The 26,912-nt window shown below is 32.7% G+C and overlaps 1 protein-coding gene across 1 annotated transcript; it reads right to left on the reverse strand.

Annotated features, from left to right (window-relative positions):
• Positions 1 to 1,197: 1,197 nt before the first annotated feature.
• Positions 1,198 to 26,912, reverse strand: LOC123709248 (facilitated trehalose transporter Tret1-like). Its single transcript, XM_045660400.1, has 7 exons — positions 26,696 to 26,912; positions 12,480 to 12,666; positions 10,627 to 10,762; positions 4,978 to 5,186; positions 4,374 to 4,640; positions 2,925 to 3,146; positions 1,198 to 2,407 (listed from the first exon to the last, which is right to left on the reverse strand). Exons 1-7 carry the CDS (start codon positions 26,713 to 26,715, stop codon positions 1,874 to 1,876), a joined length of 1,575 nt encoding a protein of 524 aa, XP_045516356.1. The 5' UTR covers positions 26,716 to 26,912; the 3' UTR covers positions 1,198 to 1,873.

The following is a 26,912-nucleotide window of genomic DNA, read 5'->3' on the forward strand; positions in this document are numbered from 1 at the left end:
TAATAAAATTGTCTGTCTTAAAATGTGGACTTCATTGGTTTTTATAGTTATAGTGTTGCCAATATCCTAGTGGTGTATTGGTCATAGTTATAGGTGATAAAAATGTCTTCTGACCGTTTGTAATATAATGAGCGATATAACTTTTTAAATCAATTTTATTTACAATAATTTTAGTTTTATTTACATTCCTGTTATTAGAGTTTCACTCAGTAAGTACTCTACAATAAACAACTATCTTCCATTACATATTTCAATAGCATAGACATAGCCTACTTCTTAGTGAGATGGTATCCATTCAATGACTCAGATTGGAAGGAAGTTCAGATGATAATGCAAAAGTTATTTGTTAAACAATTGGAGAAAGCTAAAGATACACGAGGACTTCGGCGAAAGTCTAGTGAAAACCTCAAAACCAGTCTTCGATGTCGTGGTATAATAGGAAAATAGCGTGGAAATAGCGGTGCAGTTCACTAAAGGTCAACTGGCTCCACAATAAGAGGTCGTGATGGATCTCGATGAGATGAAGTTGGGTATAATCCATTGTTGACTATCCGTGGGAGTCGGTACGGAAGAAGTTTAACGAATTAATGTGACACTATCTGCTGAATATATTCTTGAAGCCTTGTTGTATGTACAAAAAAATATAAACGATTTTTAAACAAATGGTGACTTGGTATATATAATACGCGAAATAGAACTAATTTGAGTGTACTACCAACCAGGCTCGAGAAGATAAACCACTCCACTCCTTGTATGGAAATTGTATACGTTTTTACAACAAACTCCCAAGGGAAATTATAGAATTATTACGAAATAAATTCAAATCCCTCGTTAAACGTAAATTAATAATTAAAGCTTTTTTTATAAATTTGATGAATACTTAAATCATCCTAATCCTTAGGATTGATTTGCTCCTGTGCAAACAATGTGTATGACTCAATACTTGGCTATTAAAATAAGTGGCGGGAAGTTTCTTGCCAGTTCTTCTTACACGCCCTTGATTGCGAACTGCTAGTAAATGTAAATTTACAATTAATTTAACTTCTTTTTGATGTTAATAAGTGTTGTTTACCTATATGAATAAAGATATTTTGAGTTTGACATTAGGATTCAAAATATATGGAATATATTATAGTAATTATAATAAAACACATAATAACATAGTATTCGATTTATTTTACGTACACTATTATAAAAATAATTATAACTGTCCTATGTTATGTCCTTATGATTATGAAACTGACTATTGTTAAATAAATCACAGATAATCTCACATTTATATTTTCAGTAAACAATAGATGATGAAAAAATTAAGAAAAGTAAAGATTTTGGAACGGTAACAATTATTACATATATATATTGAAATTCCTATTCATCCACACTTTTAAAACTAACCATAATTACGTTACCAATAAAAAAAATTGGGTACGAAGGCTGTATACAATCTATAAAATCGTTAACATTCACGGAGGTTGAATTACAATATATTCTACATACAAAACGTATGAAGTATGGTTCATGGTTTGTATTATTTCATCTTAATCACCTAGAGAGCACTTTTAAACTATAACTCATGTAAATGTTAAACGTTTTCGAAATCGAGCTAAATTAGATAAACATGTATTCGAAATAAAAATGCATCTCAAAATACAACTATACAAGCTACCTACACAATTTTTGAAACATACCGTTGACTGTATTTTCTCTCTTATTAGCAAGTTATCTTGCCTACTGTGCTTTCACAATTACGTAATAAGGAATTTCTCTAGAATTGTAAAACATTAAATACGCAATAGCCGCGTTCGAAAAATGCTTGATATACACCCACCCAGGCTGGCCTTGAGTTTAAGTACTTAACAATATTAATACTACATTAGACGCTCTGCCCATTGTCCATTTTATTTCTGGTAACCCATAAAATGTTTGGTTTTTGGTAATACTGTTCTATTTGTATTAAGGATTTTCCTTTTGTCTCTGGAAGAAGTAGGAAGAGTACAATAGTGGCTAGTGCGGACGATGCTCCGAACAAGCCAAAGACTCCAGCCATGCCTATAACGTTTTTCATAACCGGGTAAAGTTTTGTGAAACCGAATAGGAATGCATTGAAAAGACAGAATATGTAACCTCCGCAGAGTCCACGGACCTTTGTCGGTAATAGTTCCCCGATCATAAGACCTGGTAAGAGGAAGAAACCTAGGGTGTTAAATGCCACGTATCCGAGAATAAGAGTTGGAGGGACCACGCCGCTTCCCGGTCCTTGGGATAAAAGGAACGCTAGACTCAGAGTACACGCAGTTGCTCCAATCCCTGACACCAAGACCAGTGCTCTTCTTGTTACTTTAAGTAGCATCACACACGCTAACGCAGTCACAGCGAGCCTGACTAGTGCACTAGCGTTGGCAGCCAGCTGTAAATTAAAACATATATTAAATTGAGAAATGCTAAATTTAAATTTTAAATTCCATTAAAAGTTAACTATTACTGCAATGTCCGACTGCACATGAATGATTATTACATACACATGAGATAAGATTTTATTTTGTTGTCTTACCATTTCATCGCAAATTTTATAAAAATTACTCCCTTTTCCGTATGTGCTTTATGTACGTAGATGATATTTTAGGAAAGTTGTCACATCTATTATTGCTATAAAATGAAACCAGGGTCTCGAGTATTGAATAATGTTCACTAAAAGGTTACCTAAGATGATTTTATATATAAATTTAACAAAATGATTACCTTGATATGTTATAACGTACTTACTGTGTAAGTCGAATGACTGTTTTTCTGCTTGAAAAGATTGGATAATCTTAATAAACACGCAAAATAGATCAGACAGCTTCAAATGCATGATCCAATTATATAATTAATATACACCTCTAATAAATAACTATTGTAATATGATAAATAACAAGTACACATACATGTGGACTCAGAGATCCTCCAGAGTCCTTAACGATGTCGACCGCGTAGAATATCACCACGTAACTGCCAGAGAGGATTTGCATCAAGTTGAAAGCATTTATAAGCAACAGCGGCTTCAACACTGGAGGACGTAGCACAGTCGCGAAGAAACGTATTGTCTCCTCGCCTCGAGCCTTTTCTTTTTCCCGGGCCGATATTAATTCATGAAGTTCTCTTTGTGCCTATAATAATAAAATAAATCGATTTTATTATTTAAGTTACGCTTGAAGGTGGTAATAAAAATATCTAATAATCTGTTTGAAATTCTTATGTAAGTACATGAAGAAAGGTGTAGATGTTTTTTTTTTAATTTGTTATTTATTTCTGCTCTTCCTAATAATGATCTCAAGAATGAAACATTCCAAGACCATTAATTACTAAATAAGCATAGTACTATTGTTCTCATATGTCCATTGTTTTTCTACATGTTTCTCTGTTCTCTGTAATTGAGCTCTCCATAGATTATTAAGATTGATGTTCATTTGTGGAAAATAATGTTGGTGTCACGTTCGTGACTTTGTAAAACTACTCGTGTATACACAATATCTATTAAGTACAGAGTTGTAACATTCCAGAAACATCAATTCAATTGGTAGCTTCTTGTTGAGCTTATTAGAGACGATTGTTCGAATTGTGTGGACTTACAAAAACAAACCAATTAAAATGTATCTTGTTCGAATATCATATTTCATTACATTTGGGAACAGGAAGTTGGGCAATAAACTTAATTGCGTTATGTAATTCGCGCAATTCGTTTTAATTGTCTTCTTCAGTTCACAAAACTTCAGAATTAACGATCTATCGTTTTTTATGGTAACATCTATGTTACCATAAAAATAATTATTGTCGGCTCGTTAATACTCAACCGACATTGGCAAGAAACAAGTCAATAAAGACGTTTTTAGGTTACATTTTTCGGTCGGCTCTATACACGTTACACATAAAAATTAATTAATCAAATTGCACCGTTTTAACTGACTCTTATCACGAAAAAAACTTACATAGCCCGAGTCAAAAATTCATTTATGTTCATAAAAAAGATCAATCAAAAAGTGAGTAGAGTAAACGGCCTCTTTATTATAAATGAATATACATTGTATATTCGCGCTTTAACTCGATAAAATTTAAAATTAATTTGATATATCGACGATCGACAGGTCTTCCGAGACTTTTTTTTTTTAAAATAGGGGGCAAACGGGCAGGAGGCTCATCTGATGTTAAGTGATACCGCCGCCCATGGACACTCTCAATGCCAGAGGGCTCGCGACTTTTCTTGAACGCGACGCTCTTCTCTTGAAGGACCCTAAGTCGATTTGGTTCGGAAATACTTGTGACTCATATCCATAAACATTTTGTTGACTGGTACGTAATTATTAATGCTATACTTTTTAATATATTGTTGCACTTACCGTATCTGGATCTCCTCGTAGCCTTGACATGGCTGCCATTGCCTCATGGAATCGTCCTCGTCGTGCCAACCAAGTTGGGCTTTCTGGTGAGAAGCATAAAGCCACGAAGGCTAAAACAGGTAGTAGTATTGAAAGATACGCCACTTGTCTCCATTCCAGGGCTCCCCCGAGGGCATATACATAGAGCACTCCCAGGGAATACGCCACAAATGGAGTTCCTATTAGCAAACCTCTCAGTCTTGGCTCTGATATTTCTCCTAGATATACCTGCAAAGTTTTATTTGCGTCAGTAAAACTAATGAAAATAGAAAATCAGAATTGTAGCTCACGGTTTGTAACAAACGAATATCGGACTGGAAGCACAGAGCAAACACCGGTAAATAAACTTTTATTATTTAATTATATCATACTTATGAATGAACCAGACAAACTATTCAACCAATGAAAGTATAATTATATTTAACTTTTTTATTATTTAAATAACTGTTAAGTTTGGTTTATTATCTTATAATACGAATTTATAATATTATGTAGTGGCCATTCACAGACTTGACCTTGACAATAGAATAAAGTTTGTATTTTTATGACTTAAGAAGTTACTTACTTGTGAAGGTGCTGCCATAATACCAACAGCAAATCCACAAACTACTCGTCCCAACAGCAATAGTGCGTGATGAGATGCCGTCCCTATGAGAATCCATCCTATAACTAGTGGTAAAGTGGATGTTTGCAACGTCCGTCGTCTACCTATGGCCTCCATTATTGGTCCCGACAACATCGATCCTAGCGGTGTTGCTGCAGAATGAATACTGGCTGCAAACAAAAATAATTTTATAAAAATTATGGAAATGCATTTTAAAAATGTTTTATTTATGTATTTTAAATAAACTTACAGGAGATATGTAAGTTCTTAAATATATGTACAAGAAATATTAACATTCCTTATTTATTAAACTAAGAATGTTAAATTGTATCAATAAATATAATATCTACGAAACTCTAAAACCATGCAAATAAATAATAACTAATGTTTACTAACTTTATTTCTCATTATAAATAATGTATTTTATTTACATGAGAAACTTAATATCTATATACGAACGAGATACACGTCGCCAGCAGCCGTTCCAATTTTAATCTACTAGACTCATTCTGATATGTTCTCTAATGCCCTTTTGAATTGGTTAAACGCGCTAATACTACGAATGTTAGACGGTAATTGACTAAACGATTGCACACCCTCATACTTCATAGACTTCTTCAAATAATTTGTATCTTCTTCGGCAATCGGATAAGCAAACTCGCTCGATGAGTATTGCGTGTAGTGGTCTGTTTGATTTGTTTGAGAGTTAACATTTAACAATAACTAGAAAACAATATTTCTCGCATAACATAAAAATTATGTAAGTACGTGCTTGTATGGCAGTCAAGTTTTTGAATATATATTTTTATTTTTTCATCAATTATCAACCTATTTAGTAAGTTTGTCGAAAAATCTTTTCAGTTAAAACTTACGTCAATTGTACATAGTTGATTGTCACGTGAACTCGATACTTGGTTACTAAATATTATTTAAACAACACCTCTTTAACGGATATACACGAATTTATTTCATTATTTACACAAATTGACGTTTCTGCTTTTCAGCAATTGCTGTGAGACACTGTTGAGATCATCTTAAAGAAGTTATTTAAAAGTTGAATATTTCTATTCCGAGAAACTATCAATTGTTGTGACTTGATCAAACCCGTAATAATTGTTTAACTTTTAGAGGCTTCTATACATGTTTAAAAACATTAATATCCAATAAGAATTATATTTAAAATAACGAACGGAAGATATTTAAGATCCTCCACATAATAATTTTTTTACATATCACATCATGACATTATCTCAAAATAACTACGCGTGCTTCCACCGTGCTATAAATGTATGCAAATAATTAATCAGGGAACGTAGTAAGAGTTGTGAAGGACTTTTTCTTTACCTATAGTGAACTTATTTCATACTAATTATGCGACTAAATAACCGTAACACCTAATGAACGGGTCACAACGGATTATGAGTAAAATGGTTAAATCTAATTTATGAGAAGGTGTAAATATCGACAAAACGCTAGACTAAAATAAATAAAATCTAGTATTATTATACCTATCAATGTGTTATTAACATGTAACGTGATAACATGTAAAATGCAATGTTACGTGTGACCTTTATTCCTAAATAAATGAAAAATTACTTTGCAAATGTTTATGCGATCACGTAATCTATTAGTAATAGGCACATAGGACAAAGCAATTGTTGAAGCCCTCCTTTAATTACCAAATATATTTCGCGCAAAATCCCAATGAAAGTTATCCAGTGACTATAAAGCTTTAACCCTGTAATATGTCTGTATTTGCCTAAAGTAACAGCCTTCTCTCACACACGGCTGTTTCTGAATAAGACATGGCCGGTTTCTTCTCGTTTTCCTTCACCGTATAAGCAGAATATTTCTCAACCTATTATCACTACAAATCGCTTAAGTAATATGCTAACATCATAACATGCGATACGTCAAACGAATAATTTACTATAATAAATATTAACATTATTATAATTTTGTGTCAAATTATAACAATAGAGCTATATTTTAAGAAAACATATTTGATCGTTATTTAATAACATACAATCTATTTAGTGGGTATTCTCTATTGTATACAGTTTATAGTTTGGATTTATAATATTATCTTTGGACTTAATAATAACCCCCTTAATTAGGGGGTTTGGGTGTGACAAGCTTTTTTCGTATGTTCTCGTACATCCTGCTCGCTCGATAACGCTCGTTTTCGGGTATTTTAGTTGAAAAATATGAAAACACAATCGTTGTTTATTTAAGATAAACTCTGTAAAAGTACTGGGGGGGGGGGGGTGGTCCTCTTGCAAAACGTTACGATGCGGGACGAGGATTGAATAACGCGTTATTGTTAATATTATTTTCCACTTTACACCACATAATGGTAAGATTTAGGTGTAAAGAGTCACTGGGGGTGGTCACGAAACCTTTGGGTACAGAAAACGTTACGCAGAGTTTCATGGAGGAGGGGGGGTCAAGAATCTTCAAAAATTGCGTGACGTAATACTTGAACGCTCCCTAAATGTATTTTCTTAAGTATTTCATTTGTTAACCTAAAATACATTAAAATTAGATGTGTGTTTAAGAAAATTTTGTATCTATAAAGTAACCAATTAACTCTAAAATGTTTAACAAGCAGCGTAACAGCATTTTTGGTCTGAGCCACATATTTAGTATCTGTTTCGTGATTATATGTTTTTTTTTCAACAGGCAAGGTGAGCAGCCTATGTGCCTAACATACGTCATCGATTTTTTGGTCTAAAGTTCGTTTCCTTTTGGGTACGAGCGAGTACATAGACAGCAAGTCCAGATGGAGCCTACGGCCTCATGGATGAATGTCGCACGCTGAAACCACTACGCCAATACTAGTCTAATTTTATAGCGCATACTGGGTATTTTTAAAATAAAATATTTAATTAATTTATTGTAATCAAAGTCAAGTCACATATATATAAATAATAATTAATTAAATATACTATATATATTAATTGCATTTCATAATTTTCCTTGTATTTCCGCATATTAACTATATTTTGATATTAACTATAGCTCAGTTTTGCAATTGACATGCTTTGATGTTTGAACGTGATCGCCTTGACTTTTAGCCCTAAGGCGCAATTTGCATGAACAGGTCATGTCCGTTGTTGCTAAGTGCTTATAATATTGAGTAAGACATAAGTCGAGTTCATATTTGAACCACATAGATATAATCAGGGCCGGATTTAGGGGACGTTAACCGGGGCCATAGCTCCGGCGCTCACACAATAGATTTCAGAAGAAAAAAAAAAGGTTTAAATTCGGACTAGTAAACTACTTTTATTATATTTTTTATATATATTTACTTTTGTTATATTTTTTATGTTTGTTAAATACTATAAGAAATTACTTGGTTTCGCAATAAATTATTTATTGAACTTTGTTTGGAAGATATTTAGGGCCAGTGCCACTGCTTTGTTGCCCCGAAGCCTGTAGACTTCTAAATCCGGCCCTGCAGATATTCTTATAAGCAAAGTGCGATGTTGTAATTTATTACCTATATGTATATCTTAGTACTGTATTATCCAAATATAATGGTTTCAAACTGCTGCCAAACTGCTGTCACGTGGTTTGCCTTGCACTGAGGCCAACTCACTGCGCTCTTTATCTTTTTTAATGTGTTACTTTTTTGTGCGTGTTTAAAAATGTTTCTTTCTTGATCGACGTGATGTTTCGGGTAAGTTCGCAAGCGCAGCTAAAAAAAACAATATTTTCTGTTTACAGTTCTGATACTTTTTTGTTTTTGAAAATGTAAATGAATTTTGCAGAACTTAAATTCTTGTATTGTATATAATTATATAATATATAAGTTTTCATGATTATTTTATTACTACATAAGTTTTCATTGTATGTAAGCCAGTTATTGAAAACAATGTTTTATTTATAAATAACTCGCGTTAAATTTAATTTATTTACAATTTAAAGTTATTTGAGAAATTAAATTAAGTTTTAGTTATGTTATAAATTCACGTTTATGCATTAAATATGTTTTAATCGCTTGCGTAAAATATAAAATGTGTTCCACATTTATTTCATATCCAAAAATGATACTAATAAAATCGGATCTATGCAGTAACATACAAGTATGTTTTGTTTTACGTGGTCGGCCGAAACAGCTCTGGCTACCACAATAGCTGAGTAACACGGTATAGAAAAGGGTAAGGAGTCTGGAGCGAAATGAAAAGATTGGCATCCAGTCTTTGATTACTCTCTGCCCTACTTAGAGGACTTGTGATCATAAGGTTTGTTTTATTATTAACGAATTCACTGTAATTAAATGCAAGGTTTAGTATGTGGTAAATGTTATGAGGAGAACTAATCGTAATAATTTTACTCGATAGTTTAGTCATCGCGAAATACCTATTTTTAAGCCAGATAACTAGTAAATTAATTTCGTTTATTGTAATACCGGCTGAAATTTAGGACAAATTAACTATTATCAACCTTATTATTTGAATTTTAAGGCAAAATTAAGTTTTTGGTCTAGATATACTTAATTATACAATTTTAGTGTTCGTTTGGCACAGTAGACGCATCAATATACATGAACAGGGAAATTTTCCATTTGCCTTATGTGGCTTGGAAATCCAGTTCTTAGTGAGTTGAAATTTATAATTTCTAAAACATTCTCTAGAGGTATGGAGCATTATAATCATTATGAACATTCCTAAACAGCAATAACGAAATAGCCGTCATAATTCGATCGATCCAATAATCACATTTAATTTACTAGCAGCCCTAAATAGTATTACGAAAATAATTTATACTCTAAGCACACGTGGATTAAAAATAATTTATCATTCTGAACCACAGATACTTTATAGTTGCTACGGTTACTTCTATTCCACTAGATAATTTTTTAATTAAGATATTAATTAAACTTTATATGATTTCCTACTGAATTTTTTAATCTTTTCCTGCAAGTGGCGTTAAAAAGGATATTTTGTAAAGGTATAGGAAGCCATTTGACACATCTAATGACTTCCCGCATTTGTTTTAGAAAGACTTGCTTGGAATTCAAGTTTTGTTACATACGTTCTTAATTACTTTTCTGGTATGTTAGTTTTATAGTATTCAGTAATGTATTTATCCTTCAAATAGTTCAGGTTATTTATGTTATCATCATATTAATTTATTGACTGTTAATTTGTTACCCGGTAAAGAGAATCATTAAAATTTGTTCAGATATACACAAAAGATATATACACAATTTTCTATTCACACAATTAGATTCACAAAAGTAGAACCGTATAATATGCACTTTATTTTAATTAATTTATTATGCTAACATGTTCCAATACGTAGAGTACTTCAATTTTGATACAATTTCTTTAGTTATATATTGAAAATTTTATTTTCTATGTTGTCCCAGTAGTATTGAAGCACTCGCGGGAGTGGTTCTTTCACCATACTATATTTTTACCACATACAGCAGCGATTTCAATTACCACCTTGGAAAATTATAAGCCCGACGATTTTGAATCTAATTTCTACTGCTCATTCTCTTATATTTTTTGTTTTAGGAAAGCTTATGGAAACAGAACAGCTATTTATTATATTTACCATCCTAAAACAATTGTAGATGGTTTTGAACAAACTTACCAATCCACGATCCCATATCATCATCTATCCTAAGTGCCGAAGTCTCATTTCGTAGTTGAGGTAAGGCAACAGCGGAGAAGCCGATGGGGTGTCCCGCACCCGCGGCCAATATTAGTACAGCACATGTTATAAGGCACTGAAACAATACAATTTTTACTTTTATTTTTTACTCTACTGAAGGTCGTGCTTGTCTTGAAAAGCCCTAAGCCATACATCGACTGCTGCCTCCTCACCACTTTATTCTCAGCTTGTCTCAATTCATAAGGGATGTTGAGACCCATAATTGTCTTTACCTGGTCAGAACAACGGGTAGACGATCGACGCCAACCATAACTTAGGAGGCTAACTACTAACTACTCCTCCATTACTAACTTGTGGAGACTATTCGGCCCTATCCTTAATATAAATTTCCTTATCTATAGAAAATACTGGAAACCTTTTCCGAGACACGTGTTGATAAAAATTATTATTTTACGTTCGAATCAATTGGAATTACGCAATTTAATTGATGATTTATCAATTTTATGACAAGCGAATTTTGAACAAATTCAATCATTGCAATTCATTAACAAAAAATATATAATTTATAAATAGTTAAAAACCTATAATCTTAAAGTTTGGTCATTTCATTCAATATGAACGATTGTTAATCTGACTATGGGGCATAGAACACACTGTACCCTCATGGAGCAATTTTTTAAATATTAAGCGTTAATTTTGTGTCGTGAAGGTTCACACCTGGCAACCCTAAAGTTGTGGCAGACTGAGAGCTGGCAACCATTACTTTCGACATCATTTCCTTTAAAATGACGTAAAAGTGATATCAGCAAATTAATTATACAAATGGAAATTGCGGTAATTTTTTATAGGCAACCCATCGCTAGATCCATTGCATACAACACGTACATACAAACTTTAACTGGCATCAGTCTCACACAAACAAGCATTTCCTTCAATAGAAGAAAATTATCTATAGTAATATTTTGTGACAAAATAAATAAAGAATAATATTATTAATATTAATTTCATTAAAAAACAGTTTCAGTGATATTATAAGACCACGTCATAGTAAAAAAAACAGACGGCTAAATACGTTAAAGCGTTGACCGACCAAACCTATGAAGTAATATCCCATATTAATCATGGTAATGGGTCATTATTAGGTCATGTAACAAATATTTGTTTTAATTTATCAATGGCGTCTTTCTCCGCTCTACGTCATACGTTTCCAAGAATGAACCTGCCTTGTTAGCTTAATACGTTTTACAACAAGGACCTTGTTGTGAGAATTACTTGTATTTATCAAAAGAATCTTTCAGTTCCGCGTTCCGTCTTTAATTTGTGTTCTAGAGGCAAACTAATTACCTGGTTATTATGTATATTTACACGGAAACAACACTCCGTTCAGGAATAATATTCAGTCAAAAAAACACAAAATTTACACACGGTTTACCAACCAGTTTACTAAAAAAATATTGGTTGAGGTGTGTGTGGGAATTTGTGAGGGTGTGTGTGAACGTGTAAGTGTACGTTTTTACTTGTAACTTAAGTGTAATGTTAATACAACAAAGACAATCACTTATATCACTTAAATCACAAGATATTTTTATTATTTATCTAATTTCGGGTTGTATTTATTAAGACCCTTCAGCCCTTATTTCAATATTGAATTACATATGTATAATAATTTGGAATTGCGTTGTTTTTGTGTGAGTTTCTGCCAATTCAATCAATAGTTGGAAATCGCTATCGTTACACTTAGTAGCACTGTTGGGCTCACTTACTTCATATATATATACTATACAAGATGATCGCTAAAACAAATCTTAAGATAATACAGAAAAGATTCTTACCTGGTTAAAAACTCCTCGTACAGAGGAGTACGTCTCGCCCTTTACATAGGGCGGTAGTGTAGCTGTCGAGCTGATGCTGCGAAGAAAACTCTGCAGCGCTTCATATTCTTCAGAACTCTTAGTCTCTTTACTTTTGACGGCCTTTGGCGTCGAGTTCTGAGACAGCATAGCCTCGTGGGCTCCATCGCTGCAAATTGATTAAAATATAATTAATAAAAGGTCAGTAAAAGGGACGGAATGAAGTTTTTAAAAAAAAATTAAGTTATAAATAGATTTTTAATTATAAACCGATTTTATAAATATTTTATATTTTATGTTCTCATTATTTTGAATAAAATGATGATGATGACGCGACATGACGGAAAAGAACGAGGTGATGTAACTATCGATAAAAAGTTATCATCATTTAATCATGAAAATATTAGACCACGAAAGAACAAAGTTATCGCCATTGAATAACTTATAATTTAGTTTTATTCGTGGAGATAAGTTTTATTATAGTACAAGCTTCGTTAGAATTCAGATACTTGAAGATACTCGTTAGTTAAAGAAATACTAATTAGACTAATAGGTTATAATTAGCTCTATCTAAAATATTCTGGCTGAATGCCATTCGTCATTTTCATGAGTTGAAAACGAAATTGATTTACTTTTCTCTAAACGCGTGATCATACTGCTTTTTTAATAGAGAATCCTTATCTAGTCGTACAATATAGATTATAATTTCAATTATATTTTTATCAACAAGTCTATCGATGTTTGAAGGACACGCAAAAATATGATACGCTGTGCGTCATATTTTTGCCAGAAATACAGAGATTGCAACAAATCTGTATAAACATTGCTATTATTTTTTGATCTACGAAACACGGAGTGATGTTCTGTATTTACTAGTTTAACGCAATGTACAGGTTTAAATATAGATTAGGAAAACTGTAGATGTACTTTCCAACACATAATATGAAAAACTTCTCTTCTCCATTTCCACTTCTCTTGTAACCACGGCGGAAAACGTGATTGAAAAATATAGAGATTTTTTTTCTATATTAGGGAATATTCGCAAAATTTTATCCTCTTTCCAGACCGGCTTATCCCTATTATGATATAATTGTATTTGTATGTAAAATCTTTAATATTTTCATGGTAGCAGTATTGATAACCCTTATCTATTAACTGACGCCGTTAATAGGGAAGTGATTGCGTAAATAGAATTTGAGTTATCTCTAAAAATTTGTCCACGATCGTACGTAATGGTTGAAATGTTGGCAATCTTTTATCTGACCTTAAGAATTATGTTCATTGTTTCAGCTGTTTCGATTGGCGGTAGTAAGTCACGGCTTCTAAGTGTTCTTGTCTAAACACCCAAGGGTTATCGTTAGTGTTATACGGACCTCACATGTATTTGTCTCATGAAATAAATATGTTTATAGATTAGATTTTATCGAGACGTTAAATATTTTAAGAGCTTTTGTAGGTCTTGATATGCAAGAAGTTAAGTCAATATTGCAAATATCTCGGGGCTACGAACAGTGCTAAATTCCGGATCGTCATAGAAATATTATAGGTAGATAATGATATATCTGTAATGACGTAACCGCCATTCAATAGATATTATATCTCTTCAAAATCTGGGTCGATTATCTTGAACTTGAAAGCTTATCGAAAAACGACATCATATATATTATAATATGTTGTCCGGTATGAATATGTGAATATATAATGATACTGTTACTATATTAATGAAAAAAGAGTGATTTTTTATTCAACCACTTATTATCAGAACTTTTTATAAAAATATACTTTAAAATTTGTTGTTTTTGTCAAAATTAATTTAAGAATAGTCGATGTATCCTATATGTAAGATAAACATACATAGATGATTATAAATAAATAAATAGCCAAGAAATAATCAAATAAATCAGCACCCGTACTCTGTAACTTCCAATAACGACAACTATCCCGATGGTTTTGTATGCGAATTCGATTTGTTCTGTCAATATCCGTAGCGCTGTTGTTGCAAACTTGGAATCGGTCCGAACAAAATCTCATTAATGACATCGGAGTCGCTGTCGGTATCGCTATTGGAATTCAGAGTATTTAAATGAATGGTTTAGTTCGTATTAACGCCTGCTACCATCTTAAAAGAACTCAAAAATTACACGTACGTATATACAGTTTTATTTAAAATAATACTTGTAAAACTTGAAGGGAGCTAGTAGAACATCTGTTTTAGATTTGACATTTAGAAAAACCTGACACTATAATACGACAGTGATAGGAACGATTAAAAAATCAAGTTTGCATGTATCGATTATATCATATGATAATATTATTTATTTCAGTGATAAAAAATAGTTCCTGTGTGAGTCAAGCCCACTCACGTAATCGATAAGATAATCTATAAACCACGATTGAATCTGACAAATCTGTGACCGCAGTTTTTAATTTCATCGTAAAAATACTTTTAACAATTTTTTTCAGGCTTAAAATCCTATTTTTTCAATTTTCTCAAAATTCTCTCGATAATGAAATCAATTATGTTTATAATTCAAAATATTTAATTTCGTCCACCACAGATTAACGATAATTACAATAAGAAGACACGGATAGGGGCGTAGCCTAAGGCTGTAACAGGCTCATTTTGGGTCACAGCACACATATCAACTCGAAAAGGGAACGTCACCGTATCACCTCGAGCCGTTCAGTATTGTTTGTATGAAACTCCCTACTGCAACGCAAACTAATCGGAACCGTAACGTAATCGCCTCGCCTCCCGTCCTGCAGTTCCCGCGCTTACCTCTCTCCGTACCCGAACTCACGTCTCTTCGTCAACTCTTGCCCCTGTCCCCTTCCTCTTCATCAAGTTATATGATAGCCATCTCAAGTATTATAAACCGGGACGTAACCGTGAGCTACATTTAACGTTCAACGTTTCAAATTCGTTTGTAGTCAAACTGATATGGTACCAATCAGGTGAGCCAGCGGTCGACGAGCCGTAAGCGCGGTTGATGTAGAAAAGCTGCTGATACGCTTTGGTGATGTGTATACTTTAGGTTGACGGGAGGCGAAAGGCGATATGGTGACGATCCCGATCAAATTTCCGAGTTGATATGTGTGCTGTGACCTTTAAGGTGCGATAAAGTTATGGCTGGCTGTCAGCCTACTCCATTAATTTTAATATCTCTGTAGCTCTATATTAGAGCAGTGTTAGCCTAGTGCGACTCTCATGTCTGAGGTCGTAGTTTCGATCCGCGGCTGTGCACCAATGCATTTTCTTTCTATGTGGGCATTTAACATTCGCTCGAACGGTAACGGAAAACATCGCGATGAAACCGACATGTCTTAGACCCAAAAAGTGGACAGCGTGTGTCAGGCACAGAGGAATCTGAACACCTACTTGCCCATTGAAAAATGATCATGGAATGGATTCAGAAATCTGAGGCCCATACCTAAAGAGTTTTTCTTTTAAATCTCTCAGGCTCTATACATATATATGCTTACGCAAGTAAGCAAATCGGTTCCTTGATATTTGTATTAAAAAAGTGAAAACATTAAGTTGTTTAATCTTCTTATAATGATGTAAATAAAAGGTATCGCAACATAAGTATGTAGTCTGATAATTGTACCTGTTCAGGTCCAGACTAGTGTATAACAATTTTATATTAATTAACAACATGACATGATCATGTACCCGATAATTACTAGATGTTTAGATCTGCACTTGCCCGCGGGCTTGAGAATGTGTTGACGGCCCATTTAGGGAATGGTATTAATGGGGTTTTCTTGAAGGCCCACCCCTGAGTCGTGTCGGAAAACCTCTGTTTGTGGAAAGTGTCTCAAAAAGCGCTGTGTTGTAAAATACCAGATGCCAGACTAAAGATTTATGGTCGCTCTATGGTACGATGGATCCTGTTCTGTAAGGTATTGTAGGCTTGCATATACAAACCTTTCTATTCTAACGACACGGAACTTAAAGTAAGGTTGAAAGTAGATTAAATAACCGAATAATGAGAAAACCATTATTTACAACTCGAAACAATGCACTTCCTTGGACACTTGCTCACAACTGATTTAAATGACGTGATAAAGTTATCAATGACCACTAACCCGACCCTGCGTGTAAGTTGTATATAAGCGAGCCATATCCTTACGTGTTAAAGTTACTTTCAGGAACTATACTACCTGTGTATCAAGTAAATTATTTATTTAAGAATAACATATTAAAACCATTCGTAATTATATGAAGTTGACAGTAGTAGATAAGCTTTTCTTGTAATGTTACAGTGTCCATTAATACAAGGGAAATACTGGTATCATTATAGTAAATATAGACATCTTTCATTTAAGTCCAGTAGCCATTCATGGAGCAACAATTTCCGAGTCTGTTCATAGGTCTGCCGACAAAAAAAAATGCTAGGAATCGAACGCTTTTTAGGCTACTAGAAAAAAAAATTGTGATTGTAACTGTCCGTGTATGTGGACCCTTAGTCGTACGGTACATTGTAGTAAAAATATTTCTCCTTCACTCGTTATGTTATAATACGAGAGGGGTATACCTACAAGTTTATTTTTAGATAGCCGTTGTTAATGACTGTAACAATTAACAAATGAGATATCATTTTAACAATAAAAAGAACCGGCGTTCAAAGTTCAGTAGCAACCATTACTAATAAAATAAAAAAAAACAAAAAGCAACCAACATACAAACCTTTAAAATTAATGTTTACAAAAAATCTAAAATGACTTGCAAAATCTCAAAAATTCTTGTGATTTAAGTGATTTTTAAATTAGTCGTACTTTGTTGCGTATATTCAAATTAGAGATTGAATACCGATTCATGATTAATAGAATATTGGCATTTTTATATTTTTGTTTATATTTTACGCAATGAATGATTTGAGGTATGTTTTTAAAAATATTTTAAGGCCAATCATTACAATGCTAAATGTAAGATAATCCTGAAACATAATTTATCAATTTATTTGAAGTAAGTAGTAGCCTTGGATACCATGGCCTACATTTCCAAAAGTGTGCAGGTCGTTTTTCTCGCCGCGCCGCGCTCAACGACATTATATGCAGCTCTGTCGCCTCCGTCAATATTCCATCAATTTTGTAGCCAACAGGCATCGCAAGTGACGATGGCAAGCGGACGGATGGGATTGACTCCTTGGAAAATGGTACGGGTTTGAAATATTACAATTTGTTAGTATGGGATGCTATACAGGGAACAAACTTTTTATTTTTTACAACTTTGTATGTTAAGAAAATTGTAAATATAAAAAAAAAATCCGAATAATGTTATTTGTTTTGACTTATCACATAATAATGAAAAGTCTAAAAAAGGTTATCTGGTCCATGCCCTATAGGCAGGTCTTCCCTTCTTTTCACTAGGTATTATATATTTACAGCATATATGTTAAACATAATTATTATATAGATAACTTACATACTACCAAATTTTAATTTCTCTTTAAAATATAAAAACAACTTACAACATATTATCTACTTAAAAACTATGACACAGCATTTTTCAAGACAATTACAAGTGTCGGAAACGCAAATACGGCCATCGAGTAAATTTTCGTTATCATATCAAACGTATGTTATTGTCAATAGATTATTAGGTTCAAGCTTTATTGACATTTATTTCGCAAAATGACCTCGAAACATATGAGAGAGACTTATCACAATTTATTTAGCAATGTTTAGGCCACTCCTGTCAGTTCATGACCGTGAGTAAATCTTGCCATTGTCAAACTGCCACCGGAATATTTAATGAAATTCGTCAAGGTCCAAAGAACACAGGTTTGAACATATTACTTGCAGTTTTTACGAAGTTAAAAGTTCGCTACCGGAATAAAACAGAAAGCGATAAACGCTTACGTATGTATTTAAAGTCACAATCCAAAACGATTGACAAATGACAAATGACAGTTGTCAAAATTGAACTACACTATTTAAGAAGATTATATAATATAAATTGACTTGATTTAGTCACCCTAATGAATTATGAAATTAATATAAATATAGATTATATCGTAATTTACGCAAGATAAAACAATACAATTTTCATTCAGTTCGACGCAAGTTAAACGTGGTTATCAAATATATTTATCATAATGCCCAGATTAATAATCTATCATTTTAGGAACTGTAAATTCTCGTTAATCTATTCACATTTTTATAAAGCTATCGGATTTATTATACTGTAAGGATGATACAAATAAATATGGCAAAGAAACTTGTTACATTTTCAAAGAAAATCTGCATGATTTTGTTTTCATTGGCAGCTAGGCAATTTATATACCTTACATAAGAGAATGCAATATGCCTTATGCAATAGGCAATAATTCCTTCCAATTTATGAGCCTTGATAACTGATTGAAATACTCGCGTATCGCTTCAGTTGAATTTACAGTCTTTAGAGGCTTGTTTAGCAAACATCTTTATTAAAAAAAAGTTAAAGTTAATCTCTGACATGATTATAATTTATTGGCACAGTTTTCTTTTGCACTTTATGCGTTGTAACCATGAGATCCACGGACACAATAATTATTGCTTTCGAAGAAATTTGTCAACCGTAGTAATTATAATAATAGATTTCATCTATTACGCAACTCAACTCAAATATTGAAGCACTTTTTCTACCTTTAACTAAAATGAACAGTGAACTAATTTTATTTTTGAAAGCATATATAAGAGGTCTGCCCTTGTCTGTATCGATCCATTAAATTATTTAATTAATTAGATTAAAGATCATGGCATGAGCGTTCTAAATATTATATCACATTTGTTTGGTCTTTATATCTTTAGGTCTTAAAGGTCGAAGGTATAAATATATGTTTTTGTTGCAGTTATTAAAAGTTTTTAATTCAGTTTCGACTAATAATTCTGGCGATTTTTACTCAGAACGTAGTTAATCTCATACCTACTATACCGAGAGGTTTTCGTCTAGAATCTCTCAATATCGCATAGATCTTTATGTAGTATTAGTCTGTATTTAGGAAACACGTAATTAAAGATGCCATGCCTTAGACAACTGTCTCGTTTTGGTACAATATTCAGCTTTGTTGCTATGACTACGAAATTCAATACGAACTCGCAAATAGTGGGGGAAAGGTGTTTCAATATCCTATTTATCTAAAAAGGTATAATATACTTTATGAACATCGTTATAAAGTTATATTAGGTAATGAGGAGCAATTTTTCACCAAAACTATTAATAAAGTGTAATTTGTTATATAAAATCATTTTGTTTTATTGGAAAATTCATTCGTGTTAATAAAATATTTTATTTGTATTTATGAAAGTTAATTAAGAATGAGTTAGTGTCGGTATTTTAAAGTTTTATAGAAATTGTGTTTAAACATTGTGGATCAGTATAATTGCATGATGCAAGGTGAATGTCAAAACGTATCAGATTTTGTCCTGAATCTGCTGACCTGATAGAAGTATTATAATCTTCGCTCACACTTCTGTTTATGTGCTGCGTAAAAGGCTAGTCTCAAATAAAGACAAACTCATATAAAACAATGGATATGATATTTTTCTATAGTCAGTTATTTCTAACAAAAATGATTAAAAAAACCCGTGCCACTATGTAGTAGCTACCTGTTTTAGGTCAGGGCTGGATTTATGTATGTTTCGTGGTCCGTTATGTTTTCTAATAGGCAAGTAGATCACCCTTCTATGCCTGAGATACGCCCTCGAGTTTCTGAGTCTCAGGAATACTAGTATCCTTACGATATCACATCATACTAATGTTAAATGCGCGCATCATTCGTTGTGCACGAATGGATATTGTATTGATGCGCGCGATTCAATTGATTGATGATCCGGGGGACCGAACCTACCTCAAGGATGAGAGTAAGATCAGGCCAACACTGCTCCATTGTTTTATTATCCAATACGTAATCTTACTAACGGGTGTACGATATTATAACTGATAGACGCTGAAAGTTGTCTTAAAACTTTGAACAGTCAGTTGTCATAAAAGTACTAAACTCACTAGGACTAAAGGTCTTTGCCTTTCCTTTGATTATATTAGTGATAAACTAATATAATCATCTAAACTCACTCGATCACAAAAACTTATCAGGTTTTACTGGGTTTATCGACTTGGAAAATTTTCTCGCCTTTTAGTTTCGTGTCACCTTACCGGGCAATGAACTTACGTTATATTAGTAACAATTTTGGTCGCGTCGTTGGATTTAAGTGAACGAGTTCTTCAAGCGTAACAATTCTAATAAGGCCGGCATTGCACTCACGAGCGCTCTGGCATTGAGTGACCATGGGCGACGGTATCACTTAATATCAGATGAGCCTCCTGCCCGTTACTATATAAAAACAAACTAAATTTCCTTAGAAATTCGTTGATATTTTCTATATTACAAAAAAAACAAGATTCATACAATAATATTGCAAATAGATAATTTGCAAAAAATGGTCACAAATATATATATCACAGGTAACACCTGGTTGATTTAAAAATTGAATACATATTATATTATGTCTAAACGGTATCTTCTAAGTTATTCCAGTTAGTTACTAGATAATAGTTTTCTAAGTACGCAATTATGTAGTTGTTATACTACTTCATAATTGCAACTATATTGAACATACATTATTGTAGAATAATAAATAATAAACCAGGGGCAATAATTAAAACGGGGAAGTCATGAACTATTAAATATTGCTAACTATTGCAAACCCTGTACATAGATACACGAAAACAGTTACATGCTTAGATCAACTTCTAACTAATTCTTCCCTGACCAACGGTAGCTCAGGAGAGGTTAATTGCATGGACTATAGAACATAATGATTTAATTTAGAGAGCTTATATTAGAGTAACTGAATTACAGCATGATTACACTGCATACAGAACAAGAATGTGTCGGGAATTTGTAACTGTTATTAAGCATATGGAACTGGAATTTTATTTATTTAGCTAAAGTTTCTCTTTAAAAAAAATTGTGTCAATGTACCATTTTATACCTTTTATAGAACTTAGGCGGCAAATGGGCAGTAAGCTGAGGTGATACCGCCGCCTTCCCTTGGCATCAGATGACCTAATGCCACACTAACAACTATAATACAACAAATAACACTGAATGCCAGAGGGCTCGCAAGCGCGTTGCATGCCTTGTACGCTCTTTTTTTAAAAGACCCTAAGTCGAATTAATTTGGAAATACCTGTAGTTTTGACTTAAACGCTCAGGCGTGGGAGGACAGATGTCAAGGACATACGAGTGGAATTTCGTATTCTGCCTCGATGTCCGACGACGAAACTCAGCTGCTGGTATTAATCCGAACAACTCCCCTGAACACTTTCCATGGTAAATGCGGTAGAAAATGCAGAGTGACCCCACATCTGTACGCAACGCCAAGGGATCAAGCCGCTCGAAAAGGCATTGGTCGTCGACGTTACGAACCGATATGATTAGAATAAATCGCGTTGTTAACATCGCCTCCGTATTTGATAATCACGGCTTGCTTTCGCGGTAATCAAGTTGTGTGGTCTATTGAGGTGTGTAATTGTGTATTGTTTGTTATTCCATAACAATGCTTTTTGTTTTCATTTGTTTGATTCTAGTACACGATCGGAGTGCCAAAAGAATTTCGACAGTATCTATGGTAAAGATTAAGAGAGAGACTTAGCGGTGAGTATGGCTCCCACATGTCAAAATCATATCTATAACATCTAATTTTTACAATACTATAGTTTTATTGAATAACACACAAATATTTACAATATTCTTAAGCTAAATAATAATTAGTAATGGATAAATAGAAAATAAAACAAATTTAAAAAAAAAATGTTCGTCCCTGTGGCAATATATAATGCTGCTATATTATGATTATCTTCCTAATATGTCTCGATCTCCGAAACTTGAAAAGTTATTATTCATTTAATTTTACAAACGACCGTGACAAACAAAGCGTGACTGATACTGACTTTTGTGCATTTTCATTTTAAACAATAGCCAATACCTTCGTAATAAGTTGGCTAGTCGTTAGATATGTAATGGTTTTAGATTTTTACTATTCAAGTACATGCGAACTTTGCACCACCACTCAAAACTGGCAACGCTACGTGCTGAGAATAAAACATTTTAAAACGAGGTAATACAGACGTCATTATATTACAGGGACAAAGTACAAGCCTATTCTGACATCTACGCTATAATAACTATTCAGTAAGTACTTACAAACCAATTGAAAATATATTGATACACAAGTATAGTATAAATAAACTTCAATAGATTTTCCGTTCAAGCGATGATTATAATCTTAAATATACCAGCCATAAGTTCCGTTACAAAATGAAAATGCGTTTTTTAATGACGTTATGTAATATTAAAGTTTATACCAACATATATTAAAGTCTCAGCCAAAAATAAAAATAAAAACACCACTATTGGCGTATATATAGCCTTTAATCTGTATGGCCACGAATCTATGAATTTGATTGATTCCAAGAGAAACTTCGTCACTGCTTGCTCCAAACTTTTTTCAGAGACTCAATGACGCCGTGTCGTTTAGAGCAAGCCCTTTAAACTGTCCTCTGTCCTCTAAAACTGACCATAATTTGGAGCCTAACAGGTTGAAGTCTGGGCTAGATGAGGACCAGTCTTCAGCTCTTATAATGTCCGGTACGTTGGTTTCGAGACAGGCTTGGTTCGTGCCTTGGGACCAGAATCCTGCTGGAATATACATGGTGTATTTTTAAAAAGTGTATTTCCGTAAGGTTTCACAACATGATCCAACACTATATCTTGAAGAAGGCTGAAGTTTTCATTCCTTTTCGTTCGTTCGTTGATAAGACATGCCTCACCAAACCATCACTGACGCAGGACCAAGTTGTACCTTCCCGACCACTTGAGCAGCTTCTTTAGAACTGTGAGCGTACACTTTCTCATTTTGCTTATGGTAGTGTTCTTCAACCGTGACATTTTTTTCATTTGTAAAGACAGAAGGCGTTTTGATCGATCCAATGACTGAACCTTTAATTGATTTAGGGCTTGTCCTGTATATCGACGATAAGCACCGAGCTTCAAGTCTTGTTTTATAATACGAGATATAGTCCGAGCGGAAATCTTTATTTAAGATTTTTTGCTTCCTAATGGGGTTTCGATGAATTCTGGCTTTAACAATTACAGCCTTTGTAGTTCTAACAGCACGCGCCCTATGTTTTCTGGTCTTCGACAGACGAAGTATTATTGTATCTGTTGATAGTATGAAACACGAACATACGGCTGATACCAAGCTTTTGAAGTGTCCAACGGCTCCAAACCCTCGTGCAAAGCGATCACTGCAATCCTATTTTCTTCAACACCAATTCCATAATGCAATGTAATTTGATAATGAACACAGAAAAATATGAGAAATGGCGCAAAATCGAAAGAAGTTTTAAAAATAATTTACGTGCTCCAAATTCAAAATAATTAAAAAGTTGAAAAACAAAAGTTTTTTTGTAACATTATTTATGGCCAGACCCATATATATATAGTATATAAATTCGCCATAAACACCGATCTCGTGGTAGTAGAAAGTGTACTAAGTTGGACTATATATTTTTGTTATCATTAAAGTTTTATTTTACTTAGTTTTTAATTACTTCCTTTCAGATAACACCTACATTCATAATCAATATACAGACTTTACTTTATAACAAATATATTGTTTTGTGGCAGGAAAATAATTTCCTGCTTTGGAGTTGCGACTCGGGATAGTCCAACATACAATATTGCATGGGAAAAAAAATATTTTTGCAGATAATCATACGTTCTATAATACCTACCTATATATAGTTACCACAGCGCCGCGATGATAGCTCTTTTATGGATATTTTTTACACACCTTGGGTCATATTATTGCTTTTTATTAGGGATAATTTTTTTTGAAAATGTATGTATGTATAAAGGCTATGTCCGTGAAGATACAGCTTTCGTATGGTGAAAGCATTTTTGAAATCGGTCCAGTAGTATTTGTGTGAAAATATTACAAATACAAAAATGTTTCCTCTTTATATTATTATAGATTTAATATACACTAAAATGAAGTTTGTACTTTTATTCTCTTGTAGACAATGTATCATATGTACAATAATTGTGAAATTACTATGAAATTACTGCTTAGAATCAATTTGTGGTAAGAGGACACGAACGTAATGTGAAACTTAGTATTTAAAATACAATTTAACTTCACGACAAATCGTTAAACTTTATATCTTGCAAATCTATACAATTTATAAACCAAATGAGTCTTTGTAATGTTATAGTTTAATCATAGGCACATGTCAGGAGGTTCCTGTTATAAAAATTTCAATTTTAGTTCAGTCTAATCAGTGTTTCAACCTTATTTGTGCCTTAGCCTTTCTAAAATTCTTATGCCCCATAAGTTGGTTTGAGTTTATTTGTTCACTTATGAAACTTAAATGATATGTTTTAGGAAGAAATTACTAGGAAATTGTGAACGAAACTAGTAAGTAAATTTTCAAAACATATAATGAAATTCTGAAATTCAAGTTCCATATATAAATATATTTAATAATATAATATATAAATATAATATATAAATATAATATATAAATATATTTTCGAATTGCCCTCCCGTTGGTAAACAAATGTGACGATACTGCCTTTTTACTTTATCCGGCGTCCCTGTCCACCATTAAAGTTCACAAATCATTTGACAATAAAAATTAAACAATTTCCTATGACGTAAGATATTGATCATTACTCCAAAAAATATCCATTTAAAAGCAGTCATCGTGGCGCTGTGGTAACTATTGATTAAAGAACAAAAAAACGTAGTAGGTATTATAGAACGTATCATTATCTGCAAAAATAATGTTTCACCCATGGGCAATTATATCTTGGACTATCCCGAGTCGAAACTCCAAAGCAGGAAATTATTTTGCTGCCACAAAACAAAACTACGTCAAATGTTGTGTATAGGAAGGGAAGTTTTATAAGACAGTGAAATTCTACAAATTATTCTCTTCTCATCTATTTTATATTAGTTATAAATTAAAATCTGTATATTCATTATAACTGTAAGTGTAATCTCAATGGAAAAATTTGCGTCACAGTTTAAATAAAACATTCGCACTAGACAAACCTTTCAAATAGTTTAAATATTTTAAGTCGTTAATTAACTAAGATTTGGTATCCTAAACTTTTTGGAAAATCCATGAAACACGAAGTAACGATCATTTAAATGGTTCTAATACTAGTTCACTGAACAAATTACTAGAAGTATGTTACATTCAGTCAATCAGTTTATAGGTTTTCAGTACAGGTAGGTGACATCCGCTAAACGATTGTTTAAAAAATGTTAAATGCCTCGAAGCAAGCGTAATGTACTAATGGAAATTTTTAATTTGCTGATTTGATGAAAATTGAGCATTTCAAATTGCATTTGTTTTTATTCTGATTAACAGATTCGCTATGGTTTTAGTAGTAAAGTAGTCAAAGTTAATTAAGCGTTAACTTCCGTTAATTTTTTTCCTAACTCACCATAGATATAAACAAATTCTTAACGCGTCTTTCTCTGTCCTATGCTTACTCGGTTTTAGGTAAACATTTTATATCTTCTATCATAGTTATTTTTAATGTGGAGCCTAGTACAGCTTGTTACGGCTTTAGTGAGTGTCAATTATTTTATTGAAACTATTTAATTTCTATTTAGAAAATTTCAAATGTTTATTTATTTACTTTTTAATAGCTAAACAATTGTAAAGGGGTTAATAATTAGAAAAAAATGATTCACTTTTTAGTTATATATTTAATTTAGATTTATTAATGTACTGATGTAGTAAGAATAATATTATTACGGTATAGGACAAGGACAACTAGGTATGTCTTTATTCGTCTAAAAATTTAAAGGGTCATTGACGCAAAATGTTTGCAAATCCTTAATAATATTACGCATTATATTTTATTACTTAATTGTATTTAATAGTGATCAAGTCTTTATTCATTTCAAATAATTTAGATGGATTTGGATATTGTTATGACGGATGTAAATAGTATAATTTAATAAGTTTATATATTATACAACTTATGCCTTGTCAAGCATTATATATTATTTAGATATAAATTGCCTTGTTGTTAAGTCTTAAAAATAAATGAAATAGAAAAATGTTACCACAGATAAAATTGAAAATCTAAATAAAAGCAAATCGGTAAACCAAATTCAAATTAACTTACCAACTACTTTTATCCTTCATAATGGAAATGAGCTAAAGAGATTAAAAAAACCAGTTCTTAGACACGATACACTTTCTAAATTACACGTAATTTTAAATATATAAATATAGAGTTCACTGCGATATTTTGTTCTTGTAAAGCATTATGGCGATCGATTGCCAATGTTGGATGTTACGCCAAGACGACGCGTCTGCTCGCAAGCGGTGCGAAGACTGCC

Source organism: Pieris brassicae, chromosome 5, assembly GCF_905147105.1.
Source record: "Pieris brassicae chromosome 5, ilPieBrab1.1, whole genome shotgun sequence".
Taxonomy (NCBI): Eukaryota; Metazoa; Arthropoda; class Insecta; order Lepidoptera; family Pieridae; genus Pieris; species Pieris brassicae.